Source organism: Doryrhamphus excisus, linkage group LG8 (assembly GCF_037039965.1).
Source record: "Doryrhamphus excisus strain RoL-2023G ecotype Guam linkage group LG8, RoL_Dexc_Guam_v1.1, whole genome shotgun sequence".
NCBI classification, from domain to species: domain Eukaryota; kingdom Metazoa; phylum Chordata; class Actinopteri; order Syngnathiformes; family Syngnathidae; genus Doryrhamphus; species Doryrhamphus excisus.
Window position 1 is genome coordinate 22,152,781 of NC_136364.1, and position 17,858 is coordinate 22,170,638.

Consider the following 17,858-nt stretch of genomic DNA (forward strand, 5'->3'; position numbering starts at 1 on the left):
GTTATCCTCTCTATCCGTGTGGAAGTGGTAAGTTATTGGCTATTTAAGTTTAAAGGAAATAACTTGAAGGCTACCGTTTAGGTCGCTAGCTCTCTAGTTTGCGAGTTAGCATGTGTCTCAAGACCCTGCAGTTGCGCAATATGTTGTAAATAAAAAGAGTATAAATGTGACTATAGTCGTGTTTTGTCATGTCTACAGGGCTCTAATAATGCTTTGTTCATTTTAATCTGAAAAAAATCATTTGTCTACCCACCAACTATATGTGGTTTCTTAAGTTTTTATTATATGCCATTTTATTATTATTATTATTATATTTATTTATTACTGATTGATTTTCTTTATTCTTAATTTGTTTATTTATTTTTCATCTTATTTTGTGTAGAAAAATAAAAATGAAGATATTTGAGAACAGTGGAATGTTTTATCAGAGCTTTTATTGTAGAAAATCGGAACCAAAGCACTGAAAAAGTTTGTTTTTAATAAATGCGTTTTTTTTGTTTTTTTTTTTGGAAAACCTGATGCGGCCCAGCCTTGCCCAGACCCTAGCTCCAGTGGCCCCCAGGTAAATTGAGTTTGAGACCCCTGCTTTATATTCAACAGGCATGTGATTATATTACCACAATGACCTCAATATTAGACATTTCCAAAAAGCAGAAAATGACTATAAGGGATATAATTACAGTGGGGCTGCACGGCGGCCGAGTGTTTAGACGCAGACCTCACATTTAGGAGACCAGGGTTCAATTCCACCCTTGGGCATCTCTGTGTGGAGTTTGCATATTCTCCCCGTGCATGCATGGGTTTCCTCCCACATTCCAAAAACATGCTACATGGTACACACAATTATTAGCAATGGGGCGCTTTCTTTATCCACTGAGACTTCACATTAACGTCACAAGGCCAGCTAGCAGGCCCACAGTAACATCAGCATTTTTCCGTCCTCTGATTGGTTGATTCGGATGCCTCCCCGGTGAGGTGTTCCGGGAATGCCCGGCCGGGAGAAGGCCCTGGGACAGATCTAGGACATGCTGGAAGGTTTATGTCTCACAACTGGCCTGGAAAAGCCTTGGTGTCCTTCTGGTGGAAGTGGAAGAGGTCTGGTGGTCTGGAATCGGGATGTCTGAGATTGCAGGTCAATAAAAAAAAAAGCAGCAAGCCGCAAATTTGGACCCCCCCAAAGCCATGTAATGTAACTCTATCTACATTTAATTCATTCAGTATTTAATCAATTATGTGATTATATATAGTACAGTAGTCAGTACAGTAGTCTAGTATCGTATTATATTTTTCTGGCTGTTAGCACAAACTCCTACATGTATTTATTTATGTAATACTCATGATGCTGAACATGAATGCATTCATTTATTCATCACTAATGTTATTTACTAATCTGTCTATTATGATATTGTGTAAACATTAAAGATATTAAAGGTAGGATTAAGTAAGATTTGCTTTTCCTACTCGCTCTTGTATATTTGTTAAGCATGTTTGAAATAAACTAACTCTGACTAAGACAGATTTTTTTTCCTCAGGCTGGTGAAATAGACAAAGCAGATTGGACTGACCCAGTTTGAAACATTTTAAACATATTGGAAAAAAATATATATTTAAATGCTGGATTCATTTTTATGTCATATACTACAGTATATCTATACACACACACACACACACACATACACACACACCATGAAACAAAGTGGTAAAAGTAGAACAGCAACCTTTTCACAATGTAACTGTTTACATTGCACCCATTTTTACCCTCATTAGCAAACAGCTAAATTCCTTTCTGGGTTGGAGGTTTATATATTTATATATTTATATACACGTACTGTACAGTGTATGCTTTCACATTTGTCCTACTTTCTGTAACGACTTTTAACAATGCCAAAGTAGCAGGGTGCGACATGTTGAAAAAAATGCTGTGACTATGGAGGATGGCGGCACAGTGCATAACAATAACACATTTTTATTGTGGTTCAGTCTCATCCTGTTCAAGAGTAAAACTAAATCCTTGGAAAGTCTGTTAAATGTGTAATTTAATATGTAGATTGAATCCAACTCAAACATTGTTATTTTTCTACATTGGTCTTCAACACAAATTCTCGTTATTAAACATGTTTGGAGTGGAAACATGGAATGTTTGATGCCAGTGTTTCACGGAGGCAAGTGGGATTGCTGCCTCAGGTGGCTTCATGGACGACATTGTCCTGTAAAAAACCCAGTAATTACCACACAGATGAGGGTCTTGAGGGATGCCTCTTGTCATATCGCCAAATTAGCAGATGCCGTTTGACGCCCCTGCACAATCCATTATTCCATTAAAGGAAAAAGTGCTGTGTGGAAAACATCTCAGATGGGATCTGAGATGGGATCTCATGGGTAATGTTGGACGCCATCTGGACAATCAAGGCTACATTCTTTTTCCTCATCAGAGAATAAACCTTTCAATGTCCCATGTTTGGTGCTCTCGTCGTGCAAATTCCAAACAGGAAATTTGGTGGCGTTGACGGAGACGAGGCCTTTAATGACATTGATCTGATGGTTATCAGACTGCACTTAGCACCAGTAAAATCTTAATTTGGGCTGATTTAGGTTCGATTCCTCGCTCTGTGTGGAGTTTGCATGTTCTTCCCGTGCATGCGTGGGTTTTCTCCGGGTACTCCGGTTTCCACCCACATTCCAAAAACATGCTAAGTTAATTGGAGACTCCAAATTGTCCATAGGTATGAATGTGAGTGTGAATGGTTGTTTGTCTAGATGTGCCCTGTGATTGGCTGGCCACCAGTCCAAGGTGTACTAGACAGCTGGCATAGGCTCCAGCATACCCACAACCCTTGTGAGGATAAGCGGTACAGAAAATGGATGGACTGAAAATTTTAAAATCTAAAAATAAATGATGGGAAAATATGCAAATAGGCCACACCTCTGCACGTGCACAGACCCGCCTACATCACCAAATCGGGCCAGAGGTTAGCGACACTTTAACATTTCTAGTTTTTAAAATAATTTCTGGCATGAGTAAGCTGTTGCCATGGTATTTCACAATGATGCAGGAATGATAATAGCGCAGCAACTTTTGAATTATTAAAGCCTTAAGAGCTGAGAACAAGCCCGATAAGAAATGTAAAATAAACAAGACAGAATAAGGACTTATTGCTTTTTCAATGTTTCTTTTTTTTCCTGCAGGCTTTTGTTAGGTCTCTTCATTACTCTCAAATCCCACCGTTGCATTGATAAGACAGATGTTGCGCTAACGTGCGACATAAGCAGCAAAGATCCCAGCCTGTACTTGGTGTTTTTAAAGAAATATTCAAGAACAATCATGAATATTAAAAGAGCTCCGTTCATGAATAGTTTAAACAGGAGGAAATTGTGGCTGTATGCCATCAGCTTTCCCACGAGACATAAGATCCATGCATTGTCTTAAATATATTGGTTAGATGTCATGTCAAAATTAACAAAAGCAAATACATTTCTAAAATATATATATTTTTACAAATTTGACAAGAAAATTTGTGCAATGCAAATCTTTTTGCAACATTATATACACTAAGTACAGGATCTCAAATGACATTCAGTATTTTTATTACTGTATAACCAAAATAAACAAAATAAGGCATCGGGCAATAAATTAGACAAAATAAATCTATTTCCTTCACAATATTACATAGAGATCTCCACCAACCTGACCTGAAGGGTTGACACGTATATTAATTGTGCATTGATTTCCATTCAGTACGACCACCAGCAGGTGAAACCAGAGAGCCAGTAAGAACCTCTAGCACTGAGACTCAGCATAACCTTCATGAACGGACGGATCCTTTTTCACGGCGCTGTACTCGTACTCGCTCTCGGAGTCCTGGACACAAAGACAACATGACGTGAGACGCATACCTACAAAACAAAAAGTAAAAACTAAACTAACTCTGAAATCTGAAGAGAAATATTCCCTTAAGTTATTCATAATGTAGTATAATGGACAGGTGTATACTATACCGTCAGACATAGGTCACAGCATGTGCCCCCCGGGGCGTAGCCCCCCACTGGCTGGATGTCATGCTCCTCACTGATGAATGCAGAAGGGTCAAGAGTGAGGCGCCATAGTAATTACAAAAAAATGTTAATTTAGACCACACATACGCGCATAATGAAGAGGTTGTGATAATTGAATTCACCTCACTGTCGTCTAGTCACAACCAAGTGTCGTTCCGAGGAGGACTAGTGACATGTTTATGAGTTAGTGTTACATATCTGGTGTTACAATTGATCTGATTTGAAAGTCAGAATAAAGTTTTAAAAAAGAGCAAAGCATTTTTATGTAATTGACTTCCCCCACAAAGACAAAACGGCAGCATGACTGACAGGACGTCTCCCTCTGTTTAGGATTCTATGATGTGTCCTGGTGCTGAACCAGTAGTGAATCTTTGGAAATCAGTTGTTTAGGCCTTGCATCATTGTTTACAAATGATGTTAGTCAAACGGACTGCGGAACAAATCAAAACTAGGACATGAATGTGTTAGCCATGTTCTGAACGTTCTGTAGTGGATCCAGCAACTGTAATAATGCTAACGCCAAGTACATAGAGAAGAAAGTACAGAACAATTAATGGTAATGGTAATGGTAATGGTTTTATTTCATTTGAACATGCATCAGATTACAATTGAGTGCATCCCATAATCAGTTCCCAGTTCTACATGTCCAAAAGGAGTAGGAAGAAGCAAAGCTCATTAAATCCTACCCGTCCATCTGGTACTTTTACAATCAGTAACTGTTACATTTGTTCACTTCCTGCTTTCCTAATATATTTTTTTGTTAAATTAAATTAAATTAAATTAAATTAAATTAAATTAAATTAAATTAAATTAAATTAAATTAAATTAAATTAAATTAAATTAAATTAAATTAAATTAAATTAAATTAAATTAAATTAAATTTTAATCACATACCGAAGTAGGAGGTGATATGAGCATCCAATGCCATAATGGGTACCATGGTAAGTGTCAATATAGTGATATATATAGCACATCATGACTGGTTCAAGACTCTTCATCCTTGTATTTAGCAAACATCAACTGCTTGTATTGTTTCTTGAATTGGCTCATCGTTGTGCATTGACTTCCTTACTCAACTCCTTAATCAGAATTAAGGGATTCTGTTTTAAATATTGTACTAATGTGTTTAATTACAGCATAGACCAGTGAACAGTGAGTGGCGTAAGGAACCTCAGGACAGTTAGTTGTTCTAAAAATATGTGTCCAGCTACTGAAAGCACTGTTTCTTGACTCGTTCTTTCACGACATGCTCTCATTTCTCAACAAAAAATTAGTATGCTGCAGTTCCACTCAGCTTGTGCATTTGAATGTGAAAAGGTTTCATCTGGAGGGTCGGTCTTCCACTGCCTGTCCGCTCTCTTCTGCGCTTTTAGTTTGTGAAAGAAATGTATTATCATTTAATTGTTTGTATTTTCCGCCCTCTGAAACAGCCATTGATTTTTTGCTTGTCCTCACAAGAGTCACAGGTATGCTGGAGCCTATCACTTATTCTTAGTTGTTTTTAATTGGCCGTTAAGTTTTACAGATTAACCAAGGAAATATGTTCAAAAGTCCATACCAACCTCAACCTTAAAAGGATTCCTTAACCTTTGCAAAATTAGCAGTTGAGAGGCGCATCCATGCTAACCAACGCTGGGATAAACCCCCAGGAGACTCACTCCAGTGATTGGCTGAACAAATCCACTCACCCTTCTGTGACCTCTATGGCTGATCTGTAGCCCTTAGATTGGCTGTGCTGTCTCTTGGGGTAAAACATTCGTCCAATCAGAACCAAGGTAAGGATAGTGGAAGGGATGAGGACGAGAAACAGGAGGACGGCAACATCTGAGAAGCGAATGCTGGGTGCTGAAGAGGAGGAGGAGGAGGAAGATTTGAAGTCCTTAAATACATAACACATCAAGTACTTTTGCTTGATCTTTGCCAGTATGGTCAGAAACTATGAAATGATCTTAGAAGGCAAAATGTGTGTGTCAAATATAGTTACCATGTTGCTAACGAGCAATGGAACATTAAGCTTACACTTTACAATTTAAAATGAGGACTGTAAATACATCCACCTTCAAGTTAATTAAAATTCATTTTGTGAAAAACGAATCATTTTGTTGGATAAAGCTCCTTACCCTTTGGTGTGACAGTGAGTACGGTGTGAGAGTTTGGAGTTCCGTGGACGTCAGGGGGGTTTCTGACTGAGCACGTGTAGGTTCCATTATCATTCACTGTAGAGTTGACCAGCGAAATGGAGGCGTCGCCCCTGGCTGGGCTTCCTCGCCACTGAATACGCCCACTGAACTGACCCTCCACAGGAGGGAAGGCACGTGAAGAGAAGTGGAAGAACTGAAGAGGGCAGAAAAGGAGAGGTAAAAATACGATTACTACTAATACGACTCACAAAGTAGACCACAGAGATTAGTATAAATATGAAAATGTACAGGGTTAGGCAAAATGATCTGACACATTAGTAGGTTAAATAAAACGCAAATAAAGTAAAGAAACAAAAAAGTGTTTTTATTTTCGAAAAGTACATATAATGCCATTCTGTTTCATTATGTTTTAAAAATTTGGTTGATTTTGGTTTCAATGCAGAGCCAGTACCACTAAGGTTGGTAAACCATAACAAGATGTTTCGAGCTGGTACGAGATCATGTCTACCGAGATTGAAGCGCAAACGTAACACTCGTTTTGTTGCAGTTACAGATTCGTTTGTTTTGATAAACGTTTCTGCAATGAAAGCGCGATGCTCACCAGTCCAATTCATGGCAGCAACTGAAAAAGAAACGAACAACAATGGCATCATAAAGAAACAAAGCAAAACGGAAAAAATGAAAAAACTCGCATTATATGTACTTTTTGAAAAAAAACTTTTTTTCCTTTTTTACTTTACTTGCCTTTTATTTAACCTAAAAATATGACAGATCATTTTGCCTGACCTGTGTATGTTAATTCTGCCAAAGAATATCAGCTAAATCTGAAGAATAGCATCTCTCATTACCATAGCAACACCAGGCTATTTACCCCCCCTCCACTTCATTCCGTAAGCTCAGTTGTGGTTGCATTTCGGTGACGAGGTTAGTTGGTGGGGCCACTTTAGTAGAGTTTGGCTTCTCAGAACGATATGCATTCAAAAGAGTAATTCATTTGCATCACAAAAATGCATTACTTTCTCTCCCGTTATATTACTGTGCACTGCTGCTTGTCCATTGTTGTGTATGTGTTCCACAAGCTCATCCACGCATGTTACTCTTTTGAAAGAATGTTGTTTTGAGAAGACAAATTCTACTAAAGTGACCCCACCAAGTAACCGGAACTATGTTCCTCATCACAGGAATCCGACTAGAATTGCACTCATGGGACCAAGTGGAAGAATATGTCCACGACTAAAAATGTAATATCTGGATCCAGAAATTTCTCTGGATGATCGTCCCAGAGAAATATTCATTATTCATATTCAACAAGTGTTTAATAGGATTTTTTCATGTTAAATTTAAGCTGCTACAAAATGCTCATTGAGGCTCAGATCTGGCACAGCTGCTTTTGATCCCGCATAGACAGAGATATAATATTTTAAAATTGTGTGATTTATTAATATGAACTTCTTAGGAAGAATTATCTACAGTAAATCCAGGTTAAGGATAATCTGTTTCATAAACCAAAGGAAAACTAATCACTGTAAATGAAAGAAAATCACTTTTGAAAGAAAATGAAGAGTCTGGCGACAGGTGGTGAGACAGATGGGGGGGGGGGGGGTGGCAGGCACAGTGAGGCAAGCCCAACGTTCAGTCTGAGAAATATTGATACAAATCTGGTTGGCCAAGAAAATATATGGAGAACTAATAATACACTTAAACTGTAAAAGGTACTCTTGGTACGAAAGTTCGGAACTCAAATCATTGTTGGGGTCTAAATATGTCAAAATGTCAATGTAAAAAGCAAGTTTTTCAAGTTTCATGTCAAAACTTTGCACGTACCTGCAAAAATGAATCAAAATGCTTTAATATCAATGCCAGTCAAATCTCGACAAAAATGTTCCCCTAAATTTAGCCAAGGTTCTCGTTCGGTGTCGTGGTTATCGTACAATATCACACGTAACTCTTGTATTTTACCCTTTTGTATGTTGATAGCGTTGTTTGTTTGTTCAGCCATTTTGGATCACATTTAGTTACACAATACCACGGTTTTCGAAGGTAGAGGTCCTCAGCTACTGGTACCGGTCCGTGGTAGGGCAAAAACGGAAAACTTTCAGCTGCAATGGTTACAATGACCTTGTCGGCGTTTTGATCGAGTTGCAGACTCCTATGGAGTAATCACAGATGATAACCCACGCAGAAAGCTTTCTAGATCTTCCAGATTCTGCACCTCTTTCTGCAGTGTTTCGATGGACTGCTTCCAATCCGAACGGTCTATTTAATTTACTCCACTCCTGGCCCTCCTCGAGGTACGCCCACTCTGCTGTGATTGGTCACACTCCCAAGCCCTCCCGAGGACTTCTGGATGCGTAGGTCCGCGTTTACTGATTGGAGGCAATCTGCAGTCTGCATATAAGGAAGTCTGGATCGGATTCATGTCAGTAGAACTCATGTTGGAAAAAAATTGTAAAACCGAGTGCGCGCAGCCATCCTCTACTGCTTTTATTTACTTTGTACCTATCATCATATAGTACATGCCACATAGTTTGTTTTTTTTTTTATGACAAACTGTCACCTGTGGTTAGAATATCTTCATAAACCAAATGAGAAAATCCATCATTAAGTCATCCGTATAACTGATTTACATTCAAGTCACGTAACCGGTCAGGTTGTGTTCTGACCAACCGGCAGCAAACAGCGTTAGATGGTAAACATTAAATCATCCAGAAGCTTTTAGATTATTTGACACATAAGATCCACTTCTACAGGCCATCATCTGTACTCTCAAAGCAAATCAGACAGAAGTTTATTGATTTCTTCTTCTTCAGAAAAAACTTGGATACATTTTCCAATCCAACCAATTCATACAGTTCCTCTCATTTCACTGTAGGAATAAGAAAAATATGTCTTTAAATGCAAAGAGGACATAATCTTAGGGTTGAATAATGATAGCCATGCCAAGAGTTTTAACGGGCATTACCGTACATTATGAATATTGGCTGCTGAAAAACATTAAAAGGGGGAAGTCAGCTGGCAGGATGCTGTGCAAGTACTCATCCCATTAACAACTTGCAAATGCAATGCTCCGCAAATTAAATAGATTAGACTACTTGAGTTAAACAAATCAGGCATAAAGTATTGTATTCTGATTTTCAAGATGAAGTGGCTCTGTGTAAATCGCGTACGTTTTCTATCGTTTCTATCACAGGCAGTCACAGAAGCTGTGTTGCATTTCGGGGTTGGAATCCTTCAAGATTATGACCAAATCCTGTAGATATTAAATACAAAGCCGACAGTCACCTTTACACTCCTTAGTCATTGTTTACAACATATTGCTTAACTCTTATGCCGCAGGGACTTGAGACGGCCACGAGCTAGACATCTAGCAAGTAGGCTAGCTGTTATGATAAACAAATTGTCGATAATTCATATTATCGACAACATTTTTTCATTAATTATATGGCATAATGTGAAACAAACGAATCAAAAGCAATAAAAGTTAATTTCTCAAGCTTACTTAACATCCCAGTTGGAATATGAAGGGAATTTAAAATAAAATAATTGAAACAAACAAAAAAAAAGACTTAAAAAACAATAAAAATAAAATCTACATAACCAAAAAATATTTAAAAAAATAGACTCCAATAAAAACTACACACAAGAATAAATAAAATCGAGTCTTTCTAAAGAAAATGGCCGGCAAAATTACTAATTATATGGCATAATAATGTGAAACCAACAAATCAAAAGCAATAAAAGTTAATTTCTCAAGCTTACTTAACATCCCAGTTGGAATATGAAGGGAATTTAAAATAAAATAATTGAAACAAACAAAAAAAAAAGACTTAAAAAACAATAAAAATAAAATCTACATAACCAAAAAATATTTAAAAAAATAGACTCCAATAAAAACTACACACAAGAATAAATAAAATCGAGTCTTTCTAAAGAAAATGGCCGGCAAAATTACTAATTATATGGCATAATAATGTGAAACAAACGAATCAAAAGCAATAAAAGTTAATTTCTCAAGCTTACTTAACATCCAGTTGGAATATGAAGGGAATTTAAAATAAAATAATTCAAACAAACAAAAAAAAAGACTTAAAAAACAATGAAAATAAAATCTACATAACCAAAAAATATTTAAAAAAATAGACTCCAATAAAAACTACACACAAGAATAAATAAAATTGAGTCTTTCTAAAGAAAATGGCCGGCAAAATTACTAATTATATGGCATAATAATGTGAAACAAACGAATCAAAAGCAATAAAAGTTAATTTCTCAAGCTTACTTAACATCCCAGTTGGAATATGAAGGGAATTTAAAATAAAATAATTGAAACAAACAAAAAAAAAAGACTTAAAAAACAATAAAAATAAAATCTACATAACCAAAAAATATTTAAAAAAAAATAGACTCCAATACAAACTACACACAAGAATAAATAAAATCGAGTCTTTCTAAAGAAAATGGCCGGCAAAATTACTAATTATATGGCATAATAATGTGAAACCAACAAATCAAAAGCAATAAAAGTTAATTTCTCAAGCTTACTTAACATCCCAGTTGGAATATGAAGGGAATTTAAAATAAAATAATTGAAACAAACAAAAAAAAGACTTAAAAAACAATAAAAATAAAATCTACATAACCAAAAAATATTTTAAAAAAATAGACTCCAATAAAAACTACACACAAGAATAAATAAAATTGAGTCTTTCTAAAGAAAATGGCCGGCAAAATTACTGACATCATTTTTATTTATCATTCCATGAATCGATTTATTGATTATCATGACAGGCTTAGTTCATTGGCTCTCACCAAAGCCCCCCTCCCAGGGGTCCAACCCCATAGCTTAGAACTGCCATAGTTTCTTATGAAACTAATGAATACAAATAAATCTGAATTTTTACATGTTAACATTGTAAAAAGTTTTAAAAGGTTTTACAAAAAAAATGATGGTTGATGCAACAAATCGGTCATGTCACAGCATCTCAACAAAAGTCGCAGTTGCAGCCAAAAATAGTAAATGTTTGCAAACGGGGCACAATGCCAGCAGTGTCAACAGTTGTAAACGACTCCTGTAAAAGCTGAGACAAAGAAATCAAACACAATAACAGGGTCTGAACAACTACTGATACTGAAAAGGGCTTTATGCTTTTACAACCGTGTTTATAGACTAATTGTGGCCATGGTACACATCCTTTTGCCGTCTATTATTTATTCTTTTTTTTTTTAGTTCATGGGGAAGCAAGCATGCCGGTTCATAATATACAACTTATTTATATCTTTCAATAATTCTCAAGTATAACGCTTACTGTCAAGCATCAAACAGAATTCATATAGTCACTGTTCCAGTTTGCTATGAACAATCATTGTTATTTGACTGATCAATGCTGCCTTCTGTCATCAATCAATTTAATTCTCATCGGGGCCCGGATTTAAATATGTAGGCCACTGAAGCACTGTGGCGGTTGCGATTGCTTTGGCTGAATAAATTGTACTTATGATGGAGCTTTTCACATGCTTATTCATGGTCTGGCCCGCTGTGATATACGACCAGGAACATGCAGACATATAAACCTGCCAAACGCAGCTAATGAAATTGGATGGAGAGTAAATACTGGCTTGGAAATGGAAATTGGAAACATCCAGACTTGGAATGATCCATGGACAATATCGGACTGCTGCACATTATGCATTTGGGATGAATTAAGCAAAGCAGCCTTCCTAATAGCTGGATCGGGTTTGAATTTTAGTCTGTGGACTTTGCATGTTCTCCCTGTGCTCATGGGTACTTTGGTTTCCTCCTACACTCTAAAAAGTAATTCAGAGTATCTGTTGACACCACTTGATTTAATACATAAATGCAATGTAAAAAATGTAATTAATTGATTTAGATCAACTTTAAGTTGCTAACTTTATTTTTTAAGTTATGTTCAAATAATAATGTCGGCTATTACATGAACTTAATTTTGCATTACATATATACTATATATTTGGAAATTTATCATCAAGGTACTGCTACTTAAAAAGCCGTGTGCATTGTTACTATAATTAAGTAGACAACAAATTAAACTACTTTGAATAAAATGATTAAGTCAGTTGGCTTAACATATTTTTTTGAGTTACGAACTTGAAAACGTGTCCCTATGACAACAATTATTCAGTAAGCAGTACTTAAAATAAGCTTAATTCGTGCAATGCAATATTGTTTGTTGGGTCAAAGCAATTTCAAATTAAGTTGTCATAACTAAGAAAGACTAATAGAAACTGTTGCGTTGATTTTTTTTGTTGAGGCTAAACATTTATTTTTTTAGTGTATATTCCAAAATCGTGCCTGTTAGGTTAATTGGAGACTAAATGTCCATCTGTGTTGATACTTGCCAGTAGGTTGTTTTTCTATAGGTGTGCCCAGTTCAGGGTATACCCCATCTCTCGCCTAAAGTCAGGTGGAATAGGCTGAGAACCCCCGTGACCAATAGAATGACAGAAAACCAATGAATTAAATAAAAATTGTTGTGTTGGAGCAAAAAATCATATTTGATGCCGGCACACCTTTTCGTAATCACTTCACATCTTGACATGTCGATTTGAAACACATGCTCGTGCATGCTAACATCACAATCAAATTAGTGTTTTTCTTCTCCTTCTCTTCCTACGCACTTTGCAACTTGGGCTTAATGACTAAACCAACAGTACTTCATATTGGATGAGCCACAAAACATTAGCCTTCACTTCGCTCTGAGTGCTCCTATAGGAAATGACGGCATATAGAGTTGCAACTACCACAGTATGGATTCCAGTGGTCCAAATGCAATTACACACAACCGCATTTGATGGCCATCTTCACCTCCAAATGGAACTGCTTAAATTATGTGGTGCTTTTTAGCGGACTGGTAACTGAGGCTCGACACTGATTGAACATGGGAAGAGGATTGAGTGCTCGTATGGGTTGGAGAGGAAACTTGGATGGCATTTAGGAAAAGACCACAATACCACCGTAGAGGAACGGAATTTAGGCAGCCGTTCACGTGAGGTTTCTGGGGAACCCTCTGAAAGAGACAGAAGGTGGGCTGAAATGTGATTGAGATTAAGACCGACACTGATGAAGCACATTATTTGATCAGATATCTAAAAATAGAAACTCATTTTAAAAAGTTAACTCAATTCAACCAACATCAAACTTGATGCTTGTTGAAAGAGGAACTTGTTTGTGTGGTGTCATATTGACTTTGGTTCAAACATCATGGTAGCGCCAACCAAACAGACCCGCAGTGATGTCATTTCCTGACTTTATGTCATCAACCAATGGCAACAGAATGAATGCAAATGGCCAAAAGTAAACTCATCCATGCATCCATCCATCTTCGATGCCACTTATTCTCATTAGGGTTGCGGGGGTGTGCTGGAGCCTATCCCAGCTGACTTAACGCGAGAGGCGGTGTACATCCTTGACTGGCAAATTAAACTCAGCTAAAGATTAAGATGGAGACCAAAAGTTACAGCTTCCTGTGACCTATGACCTTCCTGTTTCCAGCACTTTTAGACTTTTTACTTCCGCTAGCCTTAGCTTTAGGCTTACCTCGACTGTTAGCTGTCAGTCAGGCAGAAGAGACAGTGGCTGACTTTCAGACCTTTGCCGAGGTGGATAAAATCTGTTTCATATGTAAGGATCAGCCGATTGCAGGACCCCTACTTGTTGCACATTTATTAAAATTTATTTAAAATGTCATCCAATACTTCTCTACAAGAGAGGAGAAATATGATCTCGGGGAAGAAGTACATTTGAAACACTTCTATGCTAGGACTACGTTATGCTAGCCATAGCATTTCAATATGTGGAATCAAACTATGGAATGGATTGAGTAAGGAAATCAAACAATGCACAACGATGAGCCAATTCAAGAAACAATACAAGCAGTTGATGTTTGCTAAATACAAGGATGAAGAGTCTTGAACCAGTCATGATGTGCTATATATATCACTATATTGACACTTACTATGGTACCCATTATGGCATTGGATGCTCATATCACCGAGTACTTTGGTACGGGACAAAAAATAAAAAAAATTAAAAAAATGTTTAAAAACACCCAAAAAATTAATAAAAATTAATAAAATAAATTAATAAATAAAATAAATTAGCTAAATACAAGGATGAAGAGTCTTGAACCAGTCATGATGTGCTATATATATCACTATATTGACACTTACTATGGTACCCATTATGGCATTGGATGCTCATATCACCGAGTATTTCGGTACGGGACAAAAAATTACAAAATTTTAAAATTAAAAAAATAACTGTATTATGGAAAGCAGGAAGTGAACAAATATAACAGTTACTGATTGTAAAAATACGAGATGGAGGGGTAGGATTTAATAAGCTTTGCTTCTTCCTACTCCTTTTGGACATGTGGAACTGGGAACTGATTATGTGATGCATTCAATTGTAATCTGACGCATGTTCAAATGAAATATTACCATTACCATTATGGTAGTTAAATGCAATGAAACTGGAATGAAGACAGGGTCTGTTGGGTTCTTTAAAGCTTTGCACACAATTTATAAGGGGAGCACTTACTCTAGTGCATATCTAAATGAATCGAGGTACCCAGTTTGGTCACTAAAGTATAAATATGGGGCACATGTTAAAACCACAAGACAGTGTGATAGTGATCATATAAAGAGGAACTTTAAAAAAAAAACAAAAACAGTATGATCATTCATCTGTTGACTATGTGAAAATGCATGTACATATGTCATCTTCACTCACCGTCTCTGGCGGCCCTCCAGTCTGAGGTCTGTACGACCAGTCGATAATCATCTTGCTGGTGGGTCGGCTGGTAGAACTGAAAGTGCAGGACATTGTGACGGTGTCTCCCGCGGATGCGTGGAGCTCAGCCGGGGAACTCACAGTGATGGAGGAGACAAGTGAAGGATCTGAAAAGAGGGAGCACAGCGGTGTCGAGCAATTTAATGAAGTGAGTGAAAATTGGACCTTGTTAAGCTCAGATGGAAACATAACTATTCTTATGTAATTGTTCATTCCTTTTTCCATTTTAATCATTTCTAGCATTTTCAACCACTTATCCTGTCAAGGGACAGAAGCTGGAGTCTATCACAGCTGGACACCAGTTCCATTTAAAGATACAGCAACCAGGAGTGTGAAATGTCAATAAGAGCCATTTGACTGTAATATAATAGTTCATACAGCAGCTGGGTGTAAGTATTTTTATTCTTATTACTTAGTAGCCAAGGGAGGGGGATAAGGACTTCGGATCAAACGTGGTATGAAAGAGTGTTTGCCTTTTTCCTGATTTCTTTTTTTTTGTATGTTTGTCACACTTAAATATTTCAAATCAAACAAAACAAATTGAAATATTAGCCAAGACAACACAATTGGACACAAAATGCAGTTTTTAAATGAAGGGGCAAGATGTGGCGTGCACCCCGGACTGGTCGCCAGCCAATCACAGGGCACCATTTTGGATATTTTTGGTTAAAAAAACAATAACAACAATTATTATCACCTGTCACCTAATATAATAATATCCCTATTTTTCTCCTTACGTTATTCCTTTTTGACACCCCTGGCGTAGGCTCCAACATGTTTGTAGGTTCACAGGAAAATAAAGATACACATATTGTGCTTATATAGATATTATTTCCTAGTTTGTAGAAACTGTAATGTAGTTATACAGAACTATACACTGTGTATTGTGAAAGAGTGGGAGTACATGAACGAATGTACAAACCATCCACCTTGGAAGTTTTTCGATAACATTTCCAAAGTGTAATATAATGTATTAATGAGTTAGATATCCGTGGGTGAAACGCCTGCTAAAACTGCATAATGGAAGCCGAACTATGGCCTGTTTACTCACCGAAATACGCCAGCAAGAACAGCAACACGATCTCCAGTGAGCAATTCCTTTGGAACATTCGACTCATTTTAGGGATTCAAAAAAAACACCCACTTGGAGTCGACTCAAAATGTAAAATTAAAAAAAACGCAAATAAATACTTCAAAGTTGTAGAAAAAGTCCACCCATTGTCTCGTTTGTCGTGACTCAAAGTCTCCGTTGCGTATCAGCGTGACTACCTGACAAACAGGTGTAGCAGGAAGTGCAGCAGAAGCCATCGGAAGTAAATAGTTGCGATATAAAATATGACCGTTTAACGTCACTAAAATTGCTCTTAGTGGCTTAATGTGTGTAGAAATGTACCTTATTGACGATCAAAAAGGCTTGCTTCTTTTGGTTTGTTTTGTTTAATTAGTAATGACACAATCTACTTTTTCTGCTGGTGTCATTAGCTAAAAACACACGCTATTTTATTGCATGCGTTAGCATCAATGCACGTTTCTTTCAGGTTCAAATAATCTTAGTTTATTTGCTCAGCAAGGTTGCCCGCTAGAGGCCGCTGTTGCAAAAGCCCTGCTGGAATTGTTTGCAACACAAGCTGCACAGGGGGTCGATCCCAAAATCGCTAGAGTCGATACCAACTAGAGTATCATGAATGTCTGTTTGTTGTTGCATTGTTTATTTTGTTACATTTTTCACGTTGTTATAGTATAAAACCCATATTTGCTGTATTGTTTACAAAGTCAGCAGATACATTTTGAGACCCAGGACTGACTTTATTTTTGTTTTTAAGTACTAGTGTGTTATCTATCTATCTATTTTCTATGCCGCTTGATTATATATTATATTATTATATATATAAGTAATTATATATTATATTATATTATATTATATTATATTATATTATATTATATTATATTATATTATATTATATTATATTATATTATATTATATTATATTATATTATATATTATTATAATTTTAATTATAAAGATCTAAATTCTAAAATTATAAAGTGTTGATATTGCTGCATTGTCTGATGTTGTATTTACAGTAGCAGTCGTATATATATATATATATATATATATATATATATATATATATATATATATATAAACATAAAGAATTTCAAGTAAAAAGTATCAGTATCAATATTGCTATACTGGCCATGAATTTCCTTGGTATCAAATCTACACCAAACTGTACTGCAGTACCCCCCCCCCCCCCCCCCCAATGTACATAAACACTGAACAGCAAGTTACTAAAAGAATGACAAAAGTGTTCCTGAAAAGTACAAGTCTACCAATGTACACATGAAGTGTATTTTGCAAAGGGTCCATTAGCGGTATCAGAGTCCCTACACTGAGACCCGAGTCCCGCCCTTATCGCCCATTCCATTCTCTTTAATGCCAAATGTTGGATGCCTTGATGGTACCAGTTTGCTATTTATGGCCATGCCCAGTTATCCTCGCCTCTGATCTCCCATCTTTACTACAGTAATTGTCTCTAATGGATTGAAGTATTTGTTTTTTTTAGCATTTTTTCTGGTTCTGCGGTGCTTTATCTTTTCCCATAGGTCATTTCTTTTGAAGTGTATTTATGTCTTTACTTGGTGTGGTACATCAGTCGGCAGTGTCCTGGCAGCCATGTTGCATATACTATAGTATATTATGGTACATGAAATGATGATGGTGCAAGTCAAGTGTAATACACTTAATTATAATAAGTCCCACTGCTATAGCTGGAGCTATAAAGCTCATGTGAATCAAAATTAAAAAAAAGTTTTTTTGACACAAAATCAGTGGCA

General features: G+C 36.6%; 1 protein-coding gene across 1 annotated transcript; it reads right to left on the minus strand.

Moving 5' to 3' along the window:
• Positions 1-1,746: 1,746 nt before the first annotated feature.
• On the minus strand, positions 1,747-16,391 carry mpzl3 (myelin protein zero-like 3). Its single transcript, XM_058080764.2, has 6 exons — positions 16,073-16,391; positions 14,962-15,128; positions 6,174-6,387; positions 5,742-5,898; positions 3,997-4,066; positions 1,747-3,859 (listed from the first exon to the last, which is right to left on the minus strand). The coding sequence occupies exons 1-6, from the start codon at positions 16,137-16,139 to the stop codon at positions 3,779-3,781; spliced, it is 756 nt and encodes a 251-aa protein (XP_057936747.2). The 5' UTR covers positions 16,140-16,391; the 3' UTR covers positions 1,747-3,778.
• Between the last annotated feature and the right edge of the window lie 1,467 nt (positions 16,392-17,858).